At 40.4% G+C, this 26,383-nt stretch overlaps 1 protein-coding gene across 1 annotated transcript; it reads right to left on the minus strand.

Moving 5' to 3' along the window:
• Window positions 1-11,337: 11,337 nt before the first annotated feature.
• On the minus strand, window positions 11,338-13,000 carry LOC307069446 (40-kDa huntingtin-associated protein-like). The gene has a single exon (XM_079727802.1). The coding sequence runs from the start codon at window positions 12,983-12,985 to the stop codon at window positions 11,849-11,851; it is 1,137 nt and encodes a 378-aa protein (XP_079583928.1). The 5' UTR covers window positions 12,986-13,000; the 3' UTR covers window positions 11,338-11,848.
• Window positions 13,001-26,383: the final 13,383 nt, after the last annotated feature.

The following is a 26,383-nucleotide window of genomic DNA, read 5'->3' on the forward strand; positions in this document are numbered from 1 at the left end:
TCCTGATCTAGATCAGCCACGAGCGCATCGTTGGCCTGGGAGCCTGAGGCGAGGTAGGCCCAGGCGCAGGGAGAGAGGAGGGATGGATGCTGCGCTCGCAGAGGTGATGAAATGGCAGCAGCATCAGCACCACGCACTCTGACTCATCACTGACTACAGGGTTACTGTAATCCTCCACGTAGAGGCGACGCCCAGGACCGCACTGTCTGTAAGAGGAGCGCACGCAGAAATGGCCGGGAAAACAGCTCGTTCCCTTCCTTTCTAATTCCTCTTCTTAATTAAAAATTTTCTCTATTTCTCAAATTGCAAAAGTAACACTTCTTCATTAAAACTAACGAAACAATACAAAAATATACAAAAAAGGAAAGTCTATAATTATCTGCCCCCTACTTCCCCAAGATATTAACAGTTTGTTATATATTCTTCCACGTGTATTTCTATGAAAATATATATACATATACATATTTATTGCTGTTTGATTTTACAAAAATTGATCGAACTGGACCATTACTCTGACACTTGTTTTTTGCAATGAATAAAGAATCATTGGCATCTCTCCATTTCCAACTATTTTCCTTTTGCCATAACAAGGCTGCAATATTCTCTTAAGAATAGTCACACATACATTATTTCTATGAAATAGAGTCTTAATAAGAAAGACCAGGAAGTCAAAGAGTATGAATATTTTAAATGTTATATATATGGGCATTATACTTTGCAAACATACTGAGCAATTTAAATTCTAGTCAGCAAGGTGTGAAAAGACCATTTTTTGGCATTACTTTAAGCATCATATATGATATTCTTTCTTAATTCTTGCCAATCTGATGTCATTAAAAATAAATGGAATCATAGAATATGTAGACTTTTGTAACTGGCTTCTTTCACTTACCATGATGTTTTAGAGTTCATCTACATTGTAACATGTATCAGGACTTCATTCCTTTATATAACTGAATACTATTCCATTGGGTGACATAACACATTTTCTTTATCCATTTATCTGTTGATGGACATTTGGGTTGTTTCCGTCTATTGGCTATTATGAATAATGCTGCTATGAACATTCATGTACAAGTTTTTGTTTGAACACATACTTCGAACTCTTTTGGGTTTAAACCTAGGAGTAGAATTCCTGTGACCTATGGTAACTATATGTTACATCCTTTGAAGAAATTCCAGACTGTTTCCCACAGTGGCTGCACCATTTTACATTCCTACCAGCAGTGTATGAGGGTTCTGATTTCTCCATATCTTTTCCAACACTTGTTATTTTCTGACTTTTTGATTCTAGACATCCTAGTGGGTAGGAAGTGGTATCTCACTGTGGTTTTGATTTGCATTTCCCTGATGACTAATGACAATGTGCATATTTTTACATCCTTATTGGCCATTTGCATATTTTCCTTGGAGAAAGGTAGGCTCAGATCCTTTGCCTTTTTTTTTTTTTGGCCGCCGAGCGGCTTTGGGGATCTTAGTTCCCCGACCAGGGAATGATTGAACCTGGGCCCCTGGCAGTAAGAGCTCGGAGTTCTAACCACTGGATCACCAGGGGATTCCCCCTTTGCCCATTTAAAAACTGGATTGTCTTTTTATTATTGAGTTGTAAGAGTTCTTTACATATTGTAGGTGCAAGTCTCTTATCAGATATGTGACTTGTAAATATTTCCTCCCATTCTGTGTGTCCTTTTTGAACTTTCTTAAGGGTGTCCTTTGAAGTGCAAAGTTTTAAATTTTGATGAAGTAAAGATTGTCTGTTTTTGCTTTTGTTGCTTGTGCTTCTGGTGTCATGTCTAAGAATTCTTTGCCAAATTCAAGTTCATGAAGATTTACTCCTATGCATTCTTCTAAGAGTTTTGTAGTTTTAGCTCATACATTTAGGTCTGTGATTCATTTTATGTTAATTTTTATATATGCTGTGAGGAAGGGGTCCAGCTGCCTTCTTTTGCATGTGGATATCTACTTGTTCAAGCACCATTTGTTGGAGAGAATATTCTTTCTCCATTAAAAATATATTTATTTATCCTATTTTTGGCTGCGTCGGGTCTTAGTTGCAGCACTCGGGATCTTCGTTGCAGCCTGCAGGCTCCTCCTTGCTGCGTGCACGCTTCTCTCTAGTTGTGACCCATGTGCTCAGTAGCTGCCGTGGGTGGGCTTAGTTGCCCTGTGGCATGTGGGATCTTAGTTCCCTGACCAGGGATTGAACCTGCATCCCCTGCATTGCAAGGCGGATTCTTAACAACTGGACCACCGGGGAAGTCCCTCTTTCCCCATTTAATGATTTTGGCACCCTTGTTGAAAATCAGTTGACCATAGACTGGTTTAATTCTGGACTCTCAATTTTATTCCATTGGTCTATGTCTAGTCTTCTGCCAATACCACATTGTCTTGACTGTTGTAGCTTTGTAGTAAGTTTAGAAATCGGGAAGCATGAGTCCTCCCACTGTGCTCTTTTTTTCCAAGATTGTTTTTGGCTACTTGGGGCCCCTTTCAATTTCATATGAATTTTAAGATCTGCTTGTTAATTTCTGCATATAAGGCAGCTATGATATTGATTGAGATTTCATTAAATCTGTAGATCAATGTGGGGAATACTGCCATCTGAACAAAATTAAGTCTTCAAATCCTTGAACATAGAACATCTTTCCATATATTTAGGTCTCTTAACATTTCTTTCAACAATGCTTTGTAGTTTTCAGTTTACAAGTCTTACACTTCTTTAGCTAAGTTACTCCTAAGTATTTTATTATTTTTGATGCTATTTTGAGTGAATTGTTTTCTTAGTTTCATTTTCAGATTGTTCATTGCAAGTATATAAAAACATTATTGATTTTATATTTTTCAACTTTTTTTTTTTTTTGGCTGCACCATGCAGCTTTGCAGGATCTTAGTTCCCGAACCAGGGATCAAACCTGGGCCCTGAAAGTGAAAGTGCTGAGTCCTAACCACTGGACCACCAGGGAATTCCCGATTTTTTTAGTGTATTCTTTATGATTTGGTCAAATGGTTTTTCTGCATCTTCAAGATGATCATGTGATTTGTTTTTATTTTATTTGGTATAATGTATTACATTAATTGATTTTTGGATATTGAGTTAACCTTGCATTCCTGGTATAAATCCTACTTGATCATGGTGTATAATTTTAAAAATATGTTTTTGGATTTGATTTCTAGTATTTCTGAGGAGATTTTCATTCATATGCATGACATTTATTGGTCTATAGTTTTCTTTTATTGCAATGTCCTCTTCTGGTTTTAGTATCAGGGTAATATTGGCCTCATAAAATGAGCTGAGAAGCATTCCTTCCTTTTCTGCTTTTTGGAAGAGTTTGTGAAGAACTGGTATTAATTCTTCTTTAAATGTCTGCTAGAATTTAGCAGTGAAGCCATCTGGGTCTGGGCTTTTCTCTGTGGGTAGTGTTTTGATTACAAATTCAATTTCTTCACTTGTTATAGCTCTATTCAAATTGTCTATTTCTTCTTGAGTCAGTTTCAGTAGTTTGTATCTTGGAAGAAATGTCTCCATTTCATCTAAGTTATCCAATTTGTTGGCATATAATTGTTCATAGTATTCCTTATAAAGGAATTCTATGTATTCCTTTTAAATTTTGTAAGGTCAGTAGTAATGTCCCTTCTTTCATTTATGATTCTAGTGATTTGAGTCTTCTCTCTATTTCTTCTTGGTCAATCTAGCTAAAGATTTGTCAATTTTGTTTTCAAAGAACCAACTTTTGGTTTTGTTTATTCTATTTTGTTATTTGCTCTCCATTTCATTTGTCTCTGCTCTAATCTTAAGTATTTCATTCCTTCTGTGTGATTTAGTTTGTTCATCTTTTTCCAGTTCCTTAAGGTGTAAAGTTAGGTTATTGATTTGAGATCTTCCTTTTCTCTAAATATAGGCATTTACATTGAGCACTGCTTTAACTGCATCCCATAAGTTTTGATATCTTCATTTTCATTTATCTCAAATTATTTTATGATTTCTCCTTTGACCCATTTGTTACTTAGGAGTGTTTTGTTTAATTTCTATATATTTGTGAATTTTCCACATTTTTCCTGCTATTTACTTGTAATTTTATTTGTGTTCAGAAAGCATTCTTTGTATCTTTTTAAAATTCTTAAGGTTTGCTTTATGGCATAGTATATAGTCTATTTTGGAGAATGCTCCATGTGCACTTGAGAAAAATGTATATTCTGCTTTTGGGTGGAGTGTCCTATATATGTGTATTAGGTCTAATTGGTTTTTAGTGTGGTCCAAGTCTCCTATTTTCTTGTTGATCTTCTGTATTGTTGTCCTATCCATTAATGAAAGTGTAGTATAAAGTCTTCAACTATTATTGTACAACTATTTCTCACTTCAATTCTATCAGTTTTTGCCCCGTATATTTTGGATTTCGGTTTTTCAATGCATATATATTTGTAATAAGAATGAATTGACCCTTTTATCATTATAAAATGTTCTTCTTTGTCTCCAGTAACTTTTCTTGTTTTGAAGTCTATTTTGTCTGATATTAGAATAGCCACTTCAGCTTTCTTGTGGTTGCTGTTTGCATAATATATTTCCATATTTTTACTTTCAATCAATTTGTATTGCGGAATATTAAGTATGTCTCCTGTAGACAGCATATAGTTTATCATGTTATTTTATCTAATCTCACAATCTCTGCTTTTTTCCTGGATTGTTATTATTATCATTGCTATAGTTTATTTAGATACGCCATTTTATTTCTTTCTTTTTATATAACTTATGGGGTTTTTTGTTCCTCTATTTCTCCTTTATTACCTTTTTTTTGCATTAAGTGAATATTTTATAATGTAGCATTTGAAGTTTTTAAATGATTTTTTAAGATATATTTTTGAGGGTTTTTTTGGTGGTTGCTCTAGGGTTTACCAAATATTTCTTAATTTATCAGAATCACCTTCAGATGTATACTACCTTTTTCCATATATATATATTCTATATAATATATAGAAACATTACTCCTATAGAGCTCCATTCCCTTTTCTCCATTTTAATATTACTATTATACCTATTATGTCCATTAATATTACAAATCCAACAATACATTGTTATAATTATTGCTTTGCCATCTGTAGTCATTTCCTTAGCCCAATATAGCTTGACTCCCAGTCACTTCTTTTGCACTGCTTTTGGCAAGTATATTACATTTTATGTTATAGGCCCAACAGTACACCATATACATATTATTTTATACATTAAAAAAATCAGTTCAAAAAAAGGAGAAAAATATACATTTATGCAGTCTTTTATAATTACATAAACACCTTTACTGGTGCTGTTTTTTTGTGTGTGTCTGTGTGTGTGTGTTTGTTCGAATTGCCATCTGCAGTCGCTTTCAGCTTGAAGAACTTCCTTCAGTATTTCTTGTAAGGCAGGTCTGCAACAAATTCAGTCATTGCTTGTTTGTTTATCTTGTAATGTCTTTATCTCCTTTCCTTTTTTGAAAGATTTGCTGAATATAGGATTCTTGGTTTATGGTTTTTCTTTATCATTTTGAATACATTATCCCAATGCATTTTCTTTTTTTTACCATTTTCATTCTTTATTTTATTGAGGTATAGTTGATGTACAGTATTATATAAGTTCCAGGTGTACAACACAGTGATTCACAATTTTTAAAGATTATATTCTATTTATAGTTATCACAAAATTTTGGCTATATTCCCTGTTGTGTAATATATCCTTGTAGCTTACTTATTTTATACATAGTAGTTTGTACCTCTTAATCCCCTACTCCTATCTTGCCCCTCCCCTGCATTGTTTCTTTTGAGAAGTTGACTGTTAATCTTTTTAAAAATTAATTAATTAATTAATTAATTATATTATTTTTTGGCTGCTTTGGGTCTTCGTTGCTGTGCACAGGCTTTCTCTAGTTGTGGTGAGCAGGGGCTACTCTTTGTTGCGGTGCGTGGGCTTCTCATTGCGTTGGCTTCTCTTGTGGCATGCGGGCCCTAGAGCTCGTGGGCTTTAGTAGTTGTGGCTCGTGGGCTCTAGAGCGTAGGCTCAGTAGTTGTGGCACGTGGGCTTAGTTGCTCTGTGGCACGTGGGATCTTCCTGGACCAGGGATCGAGCCCGTGTCCCCTGCACTGGCAGGCAGATTCTTAACCACTGCACCACCAGGGAAGTCCTTGACTATTAATCTTACTGGTGTTCCCTTTTAAGTGATGAGTCATTTGTTTTCTTGTTACATTCAAGATTTTCTCTTTGACTTTATCATTTCTTTGATTTTCAGAATTTTTACTATGATGTATCTGTTTGCGAATCTCATTATCTTTATCCTGCTAGAAGTTCATTGAGTTTCTTGGGATGTGTGGGTTATTGTTTTTCAATAAATTTAGGATGTTTTCTGATATTTTTTGGACATTTTTCCTACTCTTTTCTCTCTTCTGGTATTCTCATTACGCCTATGTCGGTGCACTTGATGGTGTCCCACATTTCTCTGAGACTCTGTTCATTTTTCTTCATTCTTTTTCTGTCTCATTTTCAGCTTGCATACTCTCTATTGAACTGTCTTCAAATTTGCTAATTCTTTCTTCTGCTAGTTGAAATCTGTTGAACCCCTCTAGTGAATTATTCATTTCAGTTATTGTACTTTTCAACTCCACAATTTCCTTTTGGTTCTTTTTTCTATCTCTGTATTGATATTCTACATTTGATGTGACATTGCCATTGTATGGACCTTTACTTTTTTAACCATGCTTTCCTTTAGTCCTGTGAACATATTTGTAATGACTACTTTGAAGTCTTTTTCTGTTAAATCTGACGGATACTTGCTATCACAGGCAGTTTCTGTTGCCTACTTCACCGCCCCCCCAGTGTATGAATCATACTTTGTTTCTTTGCATGTCTCATAATTTTTTTTGTTGGAAACTAGACATTTTAGACAATATATTGTACTAAGTCTGACTGTTGGTCCACTCCCCACCCCAGGGTTGGTTATTGTTAATTCTTCTTCTTCTTTAGTGACTAGCTGGACTATATTATTAGTGAAGTCTGTCCCCTCGCCCCCATGATATTTTACCCTGGAATGACAGTGATATTGGCAGGACTTTCTTTGCCTGACCACATCCAGCTGTTAAACTCCACAAATTGCCAGCTGATAATATATTGTTTTCATCAAAGCCTTGGGAGCATAAATTGGTTTTCAAACTAATTCAATCATCACATTGCAGCTCCTTTGAAGAATGGTTTCTGAGGTTCACACTTGATATTTGTTCTGACCCCAGGAAGGTTCCTACCTGGCTGATAGTCTGTATTTTCATTAAATCCACAAGTTTCTACCCAGTGCCTTTTACTACAACCTCCACTGTTCTTGAGGGTGTCCTTAGGTTTGAACTTCCCCATGCTCTCTTGTAAATAAAATCAGTTCCTTTGGGAAGACATTAGGAGCTAGCTGTTTTATGGTCTGCTCGTCCCTTTGGGCAAAATCTCTGAGCCAGGGCTCTGGAACTGGGATTGGGGACAATGGCCAGCTTCTTTCTGAGTGACACTCTTGCTCTAGGAGTTGAACATTTGGAAGGGGGCATCAGCCTGAAGTGGAACCACCAACTCATAAGCCAGGGAAAGAGCAAGATGATCAGGACCCCAGTCTTCTCAACACACTGCACCCAATGTAGAGCCTCAGTCTGGTAAGTGGGGGCTGAGTGGAAGAGGAGAACTGCCACTTCTCAACCACACTTGCCTGGGACTCAGCCTCAGCAACACATAGTTGGGGTCAGGATGAGAAATGTTGATATACTGCTCCTCCCAGGAGGGAAGAGAAAGCTACAGCAGTCTGGAGTGGAGCGATGAGTGGGGTGGGGGTGGGTGGGAAGGGAGGGAGTGGTCTTGGTTCAAATACTACAGATTTCTGCTTTATAAAATTTTTATAGATTTTCTTGATAGGTGTTTCTGTTTGCTGTTTGCAGTAGACATTCATTTCACATATTCTAAAAGTTTAAAATCTCACTAAGAAATTTTAATGTATTACTCTTTTGAAAAATATACTGTGACTTGTTTATAGACTTTCACTTTTTTCCCTTGGCAACTACTGTGCCCAACTTCAAATATGTTCATCAGTACAGTCTTTTTTCTTCACAATTAAAGAAAAACACGAATGTTTCAGAATTGCTATTCCCATATCCCTTCAAAAAGCAAGCCTGCTAAGAATGGTTCAAGATATTATTGATGTTCTGAGTTCTTTTCAGGTTGGGACTATATAGGCAAAGAATTGCATTAAAAATACTGGCATGAGTTTTTTTCTTTTTTCCTTGAATGTGTTTGTTAATTACTTGAAGTATAGTTGAGTTCATCTTTTTGGTTTTACAATTATTGTTCTCCTATCATTGTTGATTTTACTTTATCTTTTTACTGTGTAGAACATTAACATGATTACAAAAGTCAACACTATAAAAAACTTCTTTTCACCCCTTGTAGCTAACCAATTTTGTTTCTTGTTTACCTTTCTGTGTTTCTTCTATAGAGATAAGCATATATATGTGTGTGTATATATATATACATATATATATACACACACACACACATATATACATATATGGGACAAAGGATCACAATCTTAATGGAAAAATGTGTAAGATATAAATGAATATATATTCATAAATTAGAAATATTAGCTATTAATCTGTAATATATGTTGTAAATATTTTTCCCAGTTTGTCTTTTGACTTTGTTTTTTTAACCATGTAAAGGTTTTTAATAAAAAAATTTTTTATGAAGTCAAATTTACCAGTTTTTAATTTTGCTGTATCTGATTTTAAGTCGTAGTTAGAAAGTATTTCCCTTCATTAAGGCTAAAGAAAAATTTTGTATTATTTTCTCCTGATACTTGTATGGTATATTTTTAAATATTTAGACCCCTATATATCTAGAGTTTATTTTTGTGTATGGTGTGAGATATGGATCTTTTTTCTCAATAGCTTTCCAGTTGTCTCAGAACGATTTATTAAAATGTCCATCTTTTCTCTAGAGACTTGAGATGCTATCTTTACCTTACACTAAATTTTCATATGTATCTGGCTCTATTTTAGGACATTTTATTCACTTCACAGGTCTGTTTGCCTATTCCTACACCACTACCCCACTTTTACTTAAGGATGCTTTATTGTATACTTTAATATCTTGTCAGTCTACTCTTCCCTCACAGTTTTTCCTTTTTAGTGTTTTCCTGGTTATTCTTTCTTGTTTGCTTTTTCATATGAACTTAGTATCAATATGTCTAGGTCCCTAAAAAAGCTTGTTGGAACTTTTACTGGAATTGCAATATACTTATAAGTTACTTTATGGAGAACTAACATGTTTATGGTGTTGAGTCATCCTAAACAAGAACAAGGGAGGCCTTTCTGTATGATGAAGTTTTCATTTGTGTCTTTCAGGAGCGTTTAAGCTTCTTCTAGTACAGGTTTGAACATTTCTTGTTGTTTATTCCTAAATATTTCATCTTCCTTGCTGCTATTGTAAATGGTCGTTTTCTCTACCATCATGTCCTCTAACAGGTTATTGTGTATATATATGAAGACTACTGATTTCTGTTAAATTTATATCCTGTAACTTTACTGAATTCTGGGATTTTTTGGAGGTATCTTTAGTATTCATTCTCTAGGGGTTGCCAATTCTGTTAGGGTTGGCAATCTTCTGCAAAGAGGTAGGAAGTAAATATTTAAAACTTGATGGGCCAGGAGGAAAAATTGAGAATATCATGTAGGTATATATACAAAAAGAAAATTTAAAAATTTCCACAAATTGATGAAATTCAAAATATAATAATAATGTTTTTGTAATACAGGTCTATTCATGTGAAGATTACAGTTATTTTGGGGGGACAACATTTTACTTAACTATGGTTCAAAGTTAGTGTTCCCTACCATTAAAATCAATCCAAATGTTCACCTGTTAATGCTGATCTGTAATGAGATTCTATATATTTCATTTTTTAAATATACCTTTTAAAACAGATAGGTACTGTTAAACACTGACATCATGGAATAATTACATATATATATATATATATATATATAGAGAGAGAGAGAGAGAGAGAGAGAGAGAAAGAGAGAGAGAGAGAGAGAGAGAGAGAGAGAGAGAGAGAGAGAGATTGATTCTGTTGCTGTTTCTCTGGAGAGCTCTAATACTGCTTGTATACCCAATACCAGGCTCTCTGGTAATCCCTCCCCCAACCTCCTCAAAGCAAGGAGTTTAGACCAGAGGTCTAAGGAGGCTTCTCCTTGCGCCCAAACCCAAATGCTGTCACCAGTCACAGTCCATAATTCCTAAGCATTCTTGTCATAAGGACAATACGGAAGGTGGTCAGAGCTGCAGCCCAGGCTGAAAAGAGTGTACCAGAAAAAGCAAAAGCACAAGGGAGCATGCACCCTTACCACTTTGGCAACAAGCTGGACTAGGCTTTTAGGGCTCGGAAAGACCCTTCCTGGCAGACAAGTGAGAGCACAGGAAGGGTGGCTGAATCTGTCTCAAATGGGCCTCCCCACATTTCCTTAGCCACTGCTGAAATAGAAGTAGAAAAGAATACCCTAAAAGCCCCATCCACTTTGGGACACTTAACTCAGAGTGACAACACTCCACATATTCCCCCCGCCCACATACGGAAAACCAAGATCTGTTCCCAAACTGTGTCCTTAAATCTCACCTCAAAAGATTAGTGCTGTCTACAACTTCAACCTAAAGGATGCGTTTTCCCAAAGCCGAATGACTGAGATTATATTCTGAAGAGTTCCTACCATCACTCCCAACACTAAAGAAAATAAAAGTGAATTTGAGAAAAGAGCTAAGTCGCTTTGCATGCAACGTTTGGACCAAAAGGCCTTGGAAATTTAGTGTTTAAAAATGGAACGCCATCCTGCTTTGGGGGAACAAGGGCACAGTCTGGCATACACTCGATCACACAATACCAAAGCAGCATGCTGATTTTACATATGAGTTAACTAAGATTTGTAGAAGGACCCGCACTACAAATAAAAGCTGCCACGTGGATTACCCGTACCTCTCGAAATGGAGCCAGAACTGAAAACTCCAGTGCACATCTGACACCTCTGCTCTGGAGCCCACCCTGCCCTCACCCTCACCCCCACTCCCACCCCGCTCTGCACCGAACACATTCGCACTGCAGCTGAGAAAGGACCACATCGCAAATGATCTCTGTAGATTCATAGGCACACTGTCCATTTCGAATGAACGAACCCATCTTGGAGCTAAAAGGGAGCTATCTGCTTCTGCTTGCCGCCTCCTGCCAGGTAGATAAGCTATTCCCATCTTACAGATAAGGTAAATCAGAACCACAAGCTAGGAGGGTCAGAATGGCTTTATCATGGACTGAGGGCTGTAGCGAAACACAGCTGGGCGCATGAAACACAGGGGGAACTGGGCCATCACGCAGGCGGACATCGAAATACGCTAAGCAATCAGAGTCACCGTGAAAAAGTCATGCAGCTTAAGTAGCGAGCCAGAGCTGTGCAAATTAATGCTCAGTGGAAAGAAGGACGCGGGGGGAGGGGAGCCTTGCGGGGGAAGAGGGGTGGGTGGGGACAGCTGGGTGAAAACAGAAGAGGAAAGGGGGCGGAAGGGACTCTCATGGTTCTGCTGCAGTTTCTGGGGAAGAGAATCGGAGACTCTACTCCGATTCTACCATATGGTTTTTTTTCTGCCACTATTGTGGAAACAACGTAACTTGTAGTCAACCTCATTCCTCTGGTGGCAACAGGGGTAAGATACACTGCAAAGGCAGAAGCGCTGGGTCAACGCCTCTTGTGTCCCCGTAAACGCGCAGGCGGGTGCGTGAGGTTCGGGGACAGGCACAGAGTCGCTGGGAGTGACTCATCAGATCCCCTGGCCCGACGGGGAGATGGTTTCCTGCAGAACGAGGTGCAGGAGGTGGTTCTGCTCGGCGCTCAACAGGGGCCACATCTCCACCTGCAGCGACTTGACGGCTTCCGTGTCCTTCTCGTGGGTGGCCATGACCAAGGACTGCAGCAGCAGGAAGAGCTCCTCGGGAAGCGGGCCGCTGCTGTCCTGCCCGTGGCCGTCGAAGGCCTCCCAGGAGTACTTCTCCAGGGTGTGCGCGTGCTCTGGCAGGAGCTTGGCGGGCGGCGGCTGCAGGAGCAGCAGCAGCAGCACGCGGGACACCTCGCAGCGGACCAGCACGTCGGCGAAGGCGCCCAGCGCGGCAGGGGAGGGCGCGGCCGCGGACCCCGCGCCGGGTGGGAGAAGCGCGAGCGGTGGGGCGGAGGCCGCGCCGGCCCCGGGCTGCGGCCCTGGCGGCTTGGGCTGCGGCTGCGGCGGGGGCTGCGGCCCCGGCGGTGGCACCGGGTGACCGCCGTGCTCCCGCGCCAGGTGCTGCATGCGCGTGAACAGCGCCAGGGCGCCGCTGTAGTCGCGCGCCAGCAGCTGGCAGGAAGCGGCGTCGCCGAGCGCCTGCAGGGCGGCCAGGGGCAGCTGGGGCAGCTGCAGCTGCGCGGCGCGTTGGAAGTGGCCGGCGGCGGCGGCCGGCTGGCCCAGGTCGCGCAGGGCGGCCGCCAGCTCGAGGCAGAGCGCGGCGGCGGCAACCGGCTGGCCTAGCTCCAGGTGCAGGCGCACAGCGGCGCCCAGGGCGGCGGCAGCGGCCTGCAGCGGCTCCCCGTAGGCGGCGGGGCAGGCCAAGCGCTGGCGCGCGTCGCGCTCCTGCCGCAGGAAGAGGCGCGCGGCCTCGGTCAGCGCCAGCGCCTCCCCGGGCCCGTGGAAGAGCGCCTGCTGGCAGCGGGCCACGGCCAGCTGGCACCAGGCCGCGTACGGGAGGCACTCCTGGGCGCGCAGCTCGCGCCCCAGCTGGCTGAACTGCTCGCCGGCCTCCGCCACGTTCGGCTTCCGCAGGAACCGCTTCTTCAGCTTCTGGCACACCTGGCGGTAGCGAGCCAGGAAGTCCCCGGTCTCAGGCCCAGGGCCCGCACCGCCGCCAAGGCCGGCCGCGGAAGCCGCCATGTTCGCCGCTTAGGCACTTCCGGGCGCGCTGACGCAAGTGGGCGCACGTGCTGGGCGACGGCGGCGGGCTGAGACGTGCCCTGCGTCGGGCTCCGGCCAACCGCGCGACCGCGCCGGCTTGGCCGCCCGGAGCTCTCGTCGCCCTGGTGATATGCAAAATAGCAAGCACGGAGGCCAGGCCGGGACTGGCTGCCGGTGGCGTATGCAAATCGGGGGCCCTGGGGCGGGGCCTGGCCCGCCGTTCAGGGTTCTGTGAGCAGACCAATGGTGCTGGGGCGGGGCCTGGCTGGGCGCCCCCTGTTGCTAGGTGACAGCTTTTTTAAAAAAATTTATTTATTTAATATATTTATTTTTGGCAGTGTTGGGTCTTTGTTGCTGTGCAGGGGCTTTCTCTAGTTGCAGCGAGCGGGGGCTACTCTTCCTTGCGGTGCGCGGGCTTCTCACTGCGGTGGCTTCTCTTGTTGTGGAGCATGGCGTCTAGGCGCGTGGGCTTCAGTAGTTGTGGCACACGGACTCAGTAGTTGTGGATCTCAGGCTCTAGAGCACAGGCTCAGTAGTTGTGGCGCACGGCCTTCCTTGCTCCGCGGCATGTGGGATCTTCCCAGACCAGGGCCCCAACCGGTAGGTGACAGCTTGTTTACGCAGGTTGCCAAGCAGGGCATCCCTTGGCATCTCTAGGGGAACACAACCAAAAACTCTTGACCCCGCATGACCCTAATTCCGACTTTGCCTATGTGTTGATTGTGTCCCGCCCACCCCAATCCCGATCACGCCTCAATCTTCCCGTCAAAGCCCCTGCCCCATGGGAGTCCATGCCAAGCGCTCTGTCCACCCACCCCTGCCTCCCGCACCCAGGGCGGTCGGTCGCCTTGGCACCTTCATCCTATCACGACGCCGCCCTCACAGTGTCGACTGCCGCCACAAGGAACCCCGTCCCTCTGGGGACTTTGGCCTGGCTCCGACTTGCTCAGAGCCAGCGGGGGAGCCTTCCGTTGTCCGGCCTCACCCCAGGCCCCAGTCCGCCCCCACCCCCGCCGCAGCCAGCCTCTCCCACCCAGGGCCACCCCAGGCACTGTCACCGTGAGAGACCTCTCCTCTCTGTCTGTGACCCCCGACTCCACGCCCCCCACCCCCCAACTCCGGCCAGACCGCCCCGCCCCCATCCCTCCGACGAGGGGTGTCCCACCACCACCACCTCCCACGCCAAGTGAGTGAAGCACGCGCAGGGGGTCTCTTGAAACACTTTATTGACTCGCAATGACTGTGCCCAAGGAGGCGGGCAGGCTGGGGCCGCCCAGGCTGTGCGGTCGGTCGGTGAGCGGGCCTGGCGCCTGACGGCCGCCCCCCGGGGTCCGGGGACCCAGGTGTCGTTGGGCAGCTAGTGCTGGGCCGGGGCCACCTGGGAGATGGTGCTATAGTCCTGAACAAGTCGGGGAGCAGCGCGTTGCTGCGGGCCGCCATGTCCATCAGCTCCGGAGTGAGGCGCCTCCTGCCGTTGTTCTGGGCCTCATGGCCCGCCAGCTCCAGGACCCTGGCCGTCAGGTACTGGATGATGGCCACTAGGTAGACGGGTGCGGACGAGCTCAGGCGCTGGGCGTAGGGGCCCTCCCGAAGGAGGCGCTCCATGTGGCTCATGGAGAAGGACAGCTCGGCTCAGGGGGTGCGGGAGCGGCGACCGGGTGACCCTCGACGGCCCCTCTTCCCCGGCATGCTGGCCGTTGGGCGCGCTTTCTGCGACGGCCTCGCTCTGCGGTGCGCTGGGATGAGGTGCGGCGGGATGAGGGGCTGTCGGTTGTGCCTGCTGGTCCCAACATCTCAAGACAACCGGTGTTCTCAGGCCCCTCATCCGTATCCTAGCGACCACAGGCCGGGCCCTCATTGGTCGGGGAGCACCCTGTGAGGTCACTGCTTTCCCATAACCCCTCCCCTCCCACCTCACCCCGCCCCCACCCCCACCGCCGGGGTCCTGGGCCTGCAAAGAAATGGAGCTGGCAGGATCCTGGTCACCGTGCTCGCTGGACCCTCTCTTTGGTGGAACTCTCACTGTCCACCGGACGGGAACTTTGTACAGAGAAGGCAGCTAATGGCGGAACATCCAGGGGCACGAAGTATACACTGGCAGTGCTGGGCCACCATCATGACTATATATCTACTTCCAAATGAATAATATTCCTGGCTGAATAATATTCAGCAGGCTGAATAATATTCCAATGCGTGGCTAGACCACACATGTTGTGTATCCGCTCAGCAGCTGATGTACATTTGGGTGACTTCCACCTTGTGCCTGACGGGCATAGTGCTCTGGTGAACATTCCTATGCAGGGTTCTGTTTGAACACCTGTTTTCCACTCATTTGGGTTTACAACCCATGGGATGGATCTATGGGTTTATTTCTGGACCGTAGTTCTACTCCACTGATCTATGTGTCTATCCTTATGCTAGTACCACATAGTTTTGATAACTGTAGCTTTGGACTAAGTTTTGAAATAGGGAAGTGTGAGTCCTCCAACTTTTTTCTTCTTTTCCAAGATCATTTTGGCTATTCAAGGTCACTTGAAATTCTGTATGCATTTAGGATTGACTTTTACATTTCTGTAAAACAGAGGATTTCGATTTCCATGGGATTTCATTAAATCTCTAAACAACTTTGGGTGGGATTGCCATCTTAAAAGTATTAAGTCTTCCAGTCCACAAAATCTGCTATCTTTCCCCCCCTTTTTTTAAGGTCATCATTAATTTCTTTCAGCAGTGCTTTGTAGTTTTCCGTGCACAAGCCTTGCACCTCCTGGGCTAAATTTATCCCTGTGTGTTTTATTCCTTTTGATGTTGTGTGAAATAGAACTGTTGTCAGTTTCATTTTGGATTATTTTTTCATTGCTAGGATATGGAAACACAACAGATTTTTGTGTGTTGATCTTGTATACTGCAACTTGGTAGAATTCGTTTGTTAACTCTAATAGTGTTTTGTGGATTCTTTAGGGTTTCCTGTACAGAAGAGCATGTCATCTGAGAATAGAAGTAGTTCAACTTCCTTTCCAACTTGGATGCTTTTCATTTCTTTTTCTTGCCTCATTGTTTTACTAGGACTTCCATTACAGTCTTGAGTAGAAGCACTGAAAGCAAGCATTCTTCTCTTGTTCCTGATGTTAGGGGAAATGCTTCCAGTCTTCCACCATTGAGTATGACATTAGCTAGGGTATTTCATAAAAGCCTTTTAGTTTGTTGAGGAATTTCCCTTCTATTCTTAGTTTGCTGGGTGTTTTTTGTTTGTTTGTTTTTTAATCATGAAAAGTTGTTAGATTTTGTTGAATGCTTTTTCTGCATCAACTAAGATGATCATGAGGGTGTTTTCCCCCTTCATTTTATCAGTGTGGTTTTGATTAATCAGTTTTCTTATGTTGAGCCATCCTTGCATTCCTGGGATAATTCCTATTTGGACATGGAATGTAATATTTATAATATGCTGCTGTATTCAACTTGCTAGAATTGTTTTGAGGATTTTGGCATCGATATTCATAAAAGCTATTGGTCTGTAATTTTTCATATATCTAAGAGTGGAATTGCAGTGTCATATGGTAATTCTATGTTTAACTTATTGAGGAACCACCACCCTACTGATTTCCACAGCAGCTCTACCATTTTTGCATTCCCAACAAGCAGTGTATGAGTGTCCCAATTTCTCCACATCTTCTCCAAAACTTGTTATTTTCTGGGTTTTTTTTTTTTTTGCTTCGTTTTGCTTGTATTAGCTATCCTAGTGGGTGTGAAGTGGTATCTTATGGTGATTTTGATTTGCATTTCCCTAATGGCTAAAGACGTTGAGCATCTTTTCCTGTGCCTCTTGGGCATTTGTACATCTGCTTTGGAGGAATGCCTATTCAAGTCCTTTGCTCATTGTTTAACTGGGTTACTTGTCTTTTTGTTGTTGACTTGTAAGGTTCCTTTATGCATTCTGGAAAATAGACCCTTCTCAGATATATGATTTGCAAATGTTTCTGCCATCCTATGGGTTGTCCTTTCAATTTCTAGATAGAGTCCTTTGATGGACTCAAAGGAGTCCAGTGTTTGATTTGGATGGTGTCCAATTTATATTTTCTTTTCTGGTTGTACTTTTGCTGTCATATTTAAGTAACCATTGCCTAATCCAAGGTCATGGAGATTTACATCTATGTTTTATTCCAAGTGTTTTATAGTTTCAGCCCTTTGCATTTGGGTCTGTGATCCATTTAATGTTAGTAATGTTAGTTTTTGTTGTTGTTGTTGTTGTTTTTTTTTTAACATGGTGTGAGATTGGGGGTCCAAATTCATTCTTTTGTCTGTGGGTATCCAGTCGTCTCACCACCATTTGTTGAAGAGATTAGTCATTCCTTCATTGAATGATCTTGCCACCCTCATTGAAAATCAGCTATTTACAGATATATGGATTTATTTTTGAGTCTAAATTCTAAAACATTGGCCTATATGACTGTCATTATGCCAGCACCACACTTTTTAGAATTGCTATAGCTTTGTAGGAAGTTTTGAAATTGGGAACTGTGAGTTCTCCAACTTTGTTCTTCTTTCTCAAGATTGTTTTGGCTAGCTGCATCCCTTGCATTTCCATATGAATTTTACAAAGAAGCCAGGTTAGATTCTAACAGGCGTAGCACCAAATCTGTATATTTGCCTTTGGGAGTATGGCCATCTTAACAATATTATATGTTCAATCCACTAACAAACACGGGATGCCTTTCCATTTACTTGGGGCCTCTTTCATTTCTTTCAGCAATATTTTGCAGTTTTCAGAGTACAAGACTTACACAATTTTTGTTAAATTTATTCCTCAGTATCTTATTATTTTTGACCATACTGTAAAATGAATTATTTTCCTAAACTCATTTTTGAATTGTTCATTGCCAGTGTATATTTCTTTCTGATCTTGGATTCTGCAACTTTGTTGAGCTCATTTATTGCATATTTGAATAGGTTGTTATGGGTTTTGGCGGATTCTTTAGTGTTTTATGTATACAAGAACTATGTCATCTACAAATAGAGAGAGTTTTCCTTGTTCCTTCCCAATCTGGATGCCTTTAATTTATTTTTCCTGCCTAATTGCCCCGACTAGAGCTTTGAGTACAATGCTGAATAGAAGTGGCAAGAACAGACATCCTTGTCTTGTTCCTGATGCTAGTGGGAAAGCACCCAGTCTTTCACCATTAAGTATGATGTTATCTGTGGGTTTCTCATAGGTGCTCTTTATCAGGTTGAGGAAGTTCCCTTCTATTCCTATTTTGTTGAATTTATTTTTATGAAACTGGTGTTGGATTTTGTCAAATGCTCCCCCCCCCCCACATCTATGAGATGATCATGAGCCTCCTCCCATATTCTATAAATATGGTATATTACATTAATTGATTTTCATTTGTTGATCCAACATTATATTTATGGAATAAATCCCACTTGATCACATTGTGTATAATGAATGGTAAATAAACATTTTTTTGAAAGCCTAGAAGTTACTCAGGCAAGCCACTTGAGGACAGTGTGTGTGTGTGTGTGTGTGTGTGTGTGTGTGTGTGTGTGTGTGTGTGAAGGGATCTGTGTCATGATGAGAAGCCAAGGAATTTGAGTGGACCTGCAATTAGTTCATTAAGGCTGGAGAGTACAGTCCCCGTGGGAAATTGATGGTTGATGTGGCTGGAGAAAAGGCAGACAGGAGCCAAGACACAGAGGTTCTGTTATGCTATGCTCAGGTTTTGGAATACCTTGTAGGGTACAGTGACCCCACTGTGGTTATTAAGCTTGGGAGTGACATGAGCTGGTTTGTTTCCAGAAAGATCATTCTGGCAGCTCTGTGGAAAATATAGGAGAGAGGATTGAGATAGGAGTTAGAAAGCTGCTGCAGTATTCCAGTCAAGAAATGAGAGATATCTCAACAAAGATGATGGCATTGGTAGAATAACAGAGGGGGGCAGATACAATTTTAAAAATGTAGGCAGTAAAATGGCACATAGTAGGTGCTCACTACATATTTCTGATTCTTGTGTGAACCTGTCTGGAGACTTGATGATTCATTTGTTCATTCCTTCAACAAATATTTATTGAGTGCCTACTAAATGCCAGGCACTATGGTAGGCATTGAGGAAATACCAATGAGAAGTATAGATCAGGTCTCTGCATGTAGTCTGGTGGAAGATACAGAAAAGAGACCTGACAATTACAACACTATACTGTGATGAGTGCTATGAGAGGGGGAGTTAAAGGTGCTATAGGAACACATGGGAGGAGTAACTTACACAGACTTGTGGGGTTGGGGAAATACTCCAGGAGAAACTGGTGTCCGAGCTGCAACTTGAGGGATGAGTAGAAGTTAGCCAAGTGGAAAAGTAAGGCATTGGTGGGGGAGGGAGAGGAAAGGCTTTGGCATGACTTCCCCAAGTGCAGGGTGAGGTGACTGTGGGCTTTGGAGCCATTACTGGAGATATGGACTGAAGGAGAAAGTCTAAGTATTGGTGGGAAGATGAGTTCAGTTTGGAGTATGTGAGATTTGGGATGCCTGTGGGAGAGCCAGATGGAAATGAAGGATCAATGACTTGGGAGGTAAAGAGCAAGGTCAGGGCTGGAGATACAGATTTGGTAGTCATCAGGATAGTTCTTGAGGACACAGATATAGTGAGATCATGCAGAGAAAGTGCACAGAGAGAATATAGAAGGACACCAAGGACAATTTCTTTTAAGGGGCAGGCAAAAGAAGAAAATTCCTGGAAGGAGACTGGAGGAGCATCTGCACAGAAAAAAAAGAGGGCTGGGAGAGAACAAAACCAGAAGGAAAAGAGAGCAAGGGGTCAGAAGGAAGCCAGAAGGAGTACAGGGGAAAAAGTGACAAACTCAGGAACAGTTGCTGAGTTCCAGAATGATAAGCATTAAAACACTCTATGACATAAATCACAGTAAGATCCTTTTTGACCCACCTCCTAGAGAACTGGAAATAAAAACAGAAATAAACAAATGGGACCTAATTAACGTTAAAAACTTTTTCAAAGCAAAGGAAACCATTGGCAAAACAAAAAGACAACCTACAGAATGGGAAGATATATTTGCAAATGATATGACCAACAAAAGGTTAAAATCCAAAATATACAAACAGTTTATACAACTCAATATGAAAGCAATTCTATGAAAAATCGGCAGAAGACCTGAATAGACATTTTTTCCAAAGAAGACATACAGATGGCAAACAGGCACATGAAAAGATACTCAACATCACTAATTTTTAGAGAAATGCAAGTTAAATCAACAATGAGATATCACATCACACTTGTCAGAATGGCTAACATCAAAAAGTCTACAAGTAACAAAATTATTGCTACTATGGAAAACAGTATGAAGTTCCTCAAAAAACTACAAATAGAACCATCATATAATCCAACAATTCCACTCCAGGGTATATATCCATAAAATATGCAAACATTAATTCAAAAAGATACATGCACCCCAATGTTTGTAGCAGCACTATTAACAATACCTAAGGTATGGAAGCAACCCAAATGCCCATCAACAGACAAATGGATTAAGAAGATATTAGGCATAAAAAAGAATGAAATTCTGCCATTTGAAGCTACATGGATGGACCTAGAGAATATTATGCTTAATGAAATGAATCAAACAGAGAAAGACAAATACTGCATGATGTCACTTATATGTGGAACCTAGAAAATAATACAAATGAATGCATATGCAAAACCAGAACATACTCATAGACATAGAAAACAGACCAGTGTTTACCAAAGGGGAGATGGAAGTGGGAGGGGCAAATTAAGGGTATGGGGTTAAGAGATACACACTACTATGTATAAAACAGATAAGCAACAAGGGTATATTGTATAGCACAGGTTATTATAGCTATTTCTTGTAGTAACTTTTAATGGAGTATATAAAAATACTGAATCACTATGCTGTACACCTGAAACGAATACAATATTGTAAATCAACTATACTTCAATAAAAAAGGAAACAAAAAGTATCTTGAGACAAATAAAAATAGGAACACAACCTACCAAAACTTATGGGCTACAACAGACGCAGTTCTGAGACTGAAATTTATATTTAAATTTGTAATAAATACATTAAGAAAAAAGAAAGTTCTCAAGTAAACAACTTAACTTGACACTTCAAGGAATTAAAAACAGAAGAACAAACTAGGCCCAAGGTTAGAAGAAAGGGAATAACAAAGATCTGAGCAGAAATAATGAATTAAAGGCCAGAAAAACAATAGAAAAGATCAATGAAACTCAGAGCTGTTTTTTGAAAAGATAAACAAATTGACAAACCTTTAGCTATACTTACCAAAAAAGAAAAAGAAAAGAAAGAGGACTCAAATAAATAAAATTAGAAGTGAAAAAGGAGGCATCACAACTTATACCTCAGAAGTACAAAGCATAATAAGAGGCCACTAAGAACAATTATACTGGAACAAATTGGATAAATGAGAATAAATGTATAAATTCCTAGCAACATACAACCTACAAATGTATAAATTCCTAGCAACATACAACCTACCAATATTATATCATAAAGAAATAGAAAATCTAAACAGACAGGACATCCCTGGTGTTCCAGTGGCTAAGAATCCACCTACCAATGCAGGGGACATGGGTTTGATCCCTCATCTGGGAAGATCCCACATGCCATGCAGTGACTAAGCCCACATGCCACAACTACTGAGCCTGCATGCTGCAACTCCTGAAGCCCGTGCTCTGCAACAAGAGACATCACCGCAATGAGAAGCTTGTGCACCACAAAGCAGAGTAGCCTCTGCTTGCCACAACTAGAGAAAAGCCTGAGTGCAGCTATGAAGACCCAGCACAGCCATAAACAAACAAACAAACAAACAAACAAATAAACAAACACTATACTGTGATAAGTGCTATGAGAGGGGAAGATAAATGTGCTATAGGAACACATGGGAGGAGTAACTTACACAGACTTGTGGGGTTGGGGAAATATTAAAAATAAAATAAAGTACATATTATCTTTTAGAAAAATCTAAACAGACAACTAATGAGTAAGAAGATTGAATCAGTAATCAAAAGCCTTCCAGTAGAGGAAAGCCAAGAACCAAATGGTTTCACCGATAAATTCAACCAAATACTAAGAAAAATTAATGATAATCTTTCTTAAACTCTTCCAAAAATTTGAAGAGGCAGAACACTCCAGACTCATTTTACAAAGCCAGCATTACCCTGATATCAAAGCCAGATAAGAACACTAGAAGAAAAAGAACTCCAGGCCAACTTCCCTAAAGAATATAAATGCAAAAATTCTCAGCAAAATACTAGCAAATTGAATTTAACAACACATTAAATGATCATATATCATGGTCAAGCGGGGTTTATTCCCAAGATGCAAGGATGGTCCAACATATGCAAATAAATATATGTGATACACCACATTAAGAGAATGAAGGATAAAAATCATATTATCAAGTCAACAGAAAGCATTTGACTAAATTAGACAATTTTTAAAAATAAAAACTCAACAGATTAGTTATTGAAGGAACATACTTCAATAAAATAGAGGCCATTTATGGTGAGACCTCAGCTAATATCATACTTAATGGTAAAAGTTTGTAAGCTTTTCCTCTAAGATCAGGAACAAGACAAGGATGCCCCCTCACCACTCTTATTTACCATAGTTCTGAAAGTCCTATCAAAGCAGTTGGGCAAGAAAAAGAAATAAAATTCATCCAAAAAGAAAGTATGATGTAAAACTGTCTCCGTTTGCAAGTGATGTGGTCTTATATATCAAAAATCCTAATGATTCCACCAAAAAACTATTAGGTTAATAAACAAATTCAGTAAAGTTGCAGGGTACAAAGTCAACACAAAGAAATCAGTTATGTTTCTATACAAATCAGTGAAATATCTGAAAAAGTAATAAACAAAACAATTCCATTTATAATAACATTAAAAATAATTAAATACTTAGGAATAAATTTAACCTAGGAAGTGAAAGATCTGTACATTGAAAACTATGAGACTGATGAAAGAAATTGAAGACATAAATAAATGGAAAGGTATTCTGTGTTCATGGATTGGGAAAATTAATGTTGTTAAAATGTTCATACTACCCAAAGCCATCAATAGATTCAACACAATCCCTGTCAAAATTCCAATGGAATTTTTCACAGAAATAGAAAAAACAATTATAAAGTTTTTATGAAACCACAAAAGACCCTAAATAGTCAAAGTGATTCTGAGCACTAACAAAGCTGGAGGCATCAGACTTCCTGATTTCAAACTATACTACAAATCTATAGAAATTAAAACAGTATGGTACTGGCATAAAAATAGACACAGACCAATGAAAAAAAATCAAGAGCCTAGAAATAAACCCACACACATATGGTCAGCTAATATTTGGCAAGGGAGCCAAGAATTCTCAATGAAGAAAAGGTACTCTCCTCAGCAAATGGTTTTGGGGAAACTGGATATCCACATGCAAAAGAATAAAATTGGGCTCTCATCTTACACCACACAAACAAATTAACTCACAATGGATTGAAGACTTAAATACAAGACCTAAAACTATAAAACTCCTAGAAGAAAACGTAGGGAAAAATATCCTTGATATTGGTCTTGGCAATTATTTTTTGGCTATGACACCAAAATTACAAGGAACAAAAGCAAAAATAAACAAGTGACACTACATCAAACTAAAAATTTTCTCCACAGGCAAAGGAGAAATCAATAAAGTAAAATGGCAACTTATGGAATGGGAGAAAATACTCAGAAACTATCTATCTGATATGGGGTTAATATCCAAAACACATAAGTAAAGTGTATGTTATATACAAAACATATAACTCATACAACTCTGTAGCAAAAAAAATCCAATTTAAACATGGGCAAAGGACCTGAATATACAGCTTTTGTGAGGTGTCCTTGAATTATAAAAGAAATGACAATCTATACTCTATGTACAGAGGTACTTTTAGCCATGTAAGAGTATATTACATTTAAGGATAAAGTCTCCTTATTAAGTGGAAAACCAAAGATTCTTGTATCAATCATAAAGGACAATTTAACTTTTATCAGTTTAAAATATAAAGCTTCTGGGCATGTAGTTGTGTGAGTTTTTTTCACTCTGACAGATTAACATATCAAAACCAGAATGGGTCATTTTTATCTTTTCCATATGTAGACAAACTTGGTATTTTCATCCTTAACATCATCTCTTCTTCTCATTTACAAAAATAAAAAAGATAAAGTAATACTTAGAGGAGTGGCATGGACATATATACACTACCAAACATAAAATAGATAGCTAGTGGGAAGCAGCCGCATAGCACAAGGAGATCAGCCTGGTGGTTTGTGACCACCTAGAGGGGTGGGATAGGGAGGGTGGGAGGGAGGGAGATGCAAGAGGGAAGAGATATGGGAACATATGTATATGTATAACTGATTCACTTTGTTATAAAGCAGAAACTAACACACCATTGTAAAGCAATTATACTCCAATAAAGATGTTAAAAAATACTGAATCTAATCTAAAAATTAAAAAAAAGAAAAGAAGAAAGATATAAAATCAGTAACCTAAGCTACCACCTTAGAAAACTAGAGAAAATTAATTTTAATTAGAGAAAAATTCAATTAAATTTAAAAGAGTAAAACAATAGAGAAATCAATAAAACCAAAACATGATTACTTGAATAAATGAATAAAATTGAAAAACCCCATGCCAATCAAGAAAAAAAGATGGAAGAGAGGAGACACAACTTACCAACATGAGGACTGAAACAGGATATATCACTATTCACCCCACAGACATTAAAACAATAATAAGTGGAATACTATAAACAATCTATGCCTATATATTTGATAACTGGCATTTGATAATTTATATGATATGGACCAAGTCCTTAAACTAAAAACTTAAAACAAGGAAAAATACATAACCCCAATACACCAACATCTACTGAAGAAATTGAATTTGTAGTTAAGAACATTTCAAAAATGAAAACACTAAGTCAGGTGGTTTCAGACATGAATTCTACCAAACGTTTAAGTAAAACATACCAATTTCACACAATCTCTTTCCTAAAACAAAAGGGAGAACACTATCCTACTCATTTTATGAAGTCAGCATTATCCTAATACCAAAACCAGACAATGTTTAAAAAAAAAACTACAGACCAATATCTCTTATGAACAGATACAAACATTCCTACTAAAATATTAGCCAATAACATCTAGCAATATATAGAAAGGATAGTGATCACAGTCAAGTAGGTTTCATCCCAGGAATTCAAAGCTGGTTCAACATTCAAAAGTCAATCAATATAATTCACTATATTGTCTGACTAAATAAGAAAAAACAGATGATCATAGAAATAGATGCAGAAAAAACGTTCAACAAAATTCAATATCCAGGGACTTCCCTGGTGGCACAGTGGTAAAGAATCCACCTGCCAATTCAGGGGACACAGGTTCAAGCCCTGGTCCAGGAAGATCCCACATGCCATGGAGCAACTAAGCCCGTGTGCCACAACTACTGAAACCCGTGCACCTAGAGCCCCTGCCCCACAACAAGAGAAGCCACCGTGGTGAGAAGCCTGCACATCGCAATGAAGAGTAGCCCCTGCTCACTGCAACTAGAGAAAGCCCACGCACAGCAATGAAGACCCAACAAAGCCAAAAATAAATAAATATATTAAAAAATTCAATATCCATCCATGATAAAAATGATCAACAATTTAGAAATAGAAGGGAACTCCCTTAACCTAATAAGTGCTACCCATGTAAACCTACAGTAGATTATTTTCACCTAATATCAGGAACAAGTCAAGGGTGTTATGTTTTCAGAACTATTCAGTACTGCACTGGAAGTCCTAGCTAGTGCAATAAGACAAGACAAGAAAAAAAAAAGAAGGAAGGAAGGAAGGGAGAGAGGGAGGGAGGGAGGAAAGAGAGAGAGAGAGAGACAGAGAGAGAGAGAAAGGGCATACATATTAGGGAAAAACCCTCTTTATGTAGAAAATCTCAAATAATCTACAATAAAACTCTTATAACTAATAAGTAAGTTTGGCAAGGTCACATAATACAAGGTCAACATACAAAAAACAATTACATTTTTAAGTACTAATAATAAATTATTAGAATTTCAAATAAGAAAACGGCATTATGATAGCACCCAAAAATGAAGTACTGAGGTAAAAATCTAAGAAAATATGTGCAGGGTATGTATGTGGCAAGCTATAGGACACTGATATAAAAAGTCAAAGAAGAGATTGAAGAGGAGGGAACACTCCCAAAGTCATTCTATGAAGCCACCCTCATCCTGATACCAAAACAAGACAAAGACACTACAAAAAAAAAAAAGAAAATTACAGGCCACTATCTTTGATGAATACAGATGCAA

The sequence above is a fragment of the Hyperoodon ampullatus genome (assembly GCF_949752795.1).
Source record: "Hyperoodon ampullatus genome assembly, chromosome: X".
NCBI lineage: Eukaryota > Metazoa > Chordata > Mammalia > Artiodactyla > Ziphiidae > Hyperoodon > Hyperoodon ampullatus.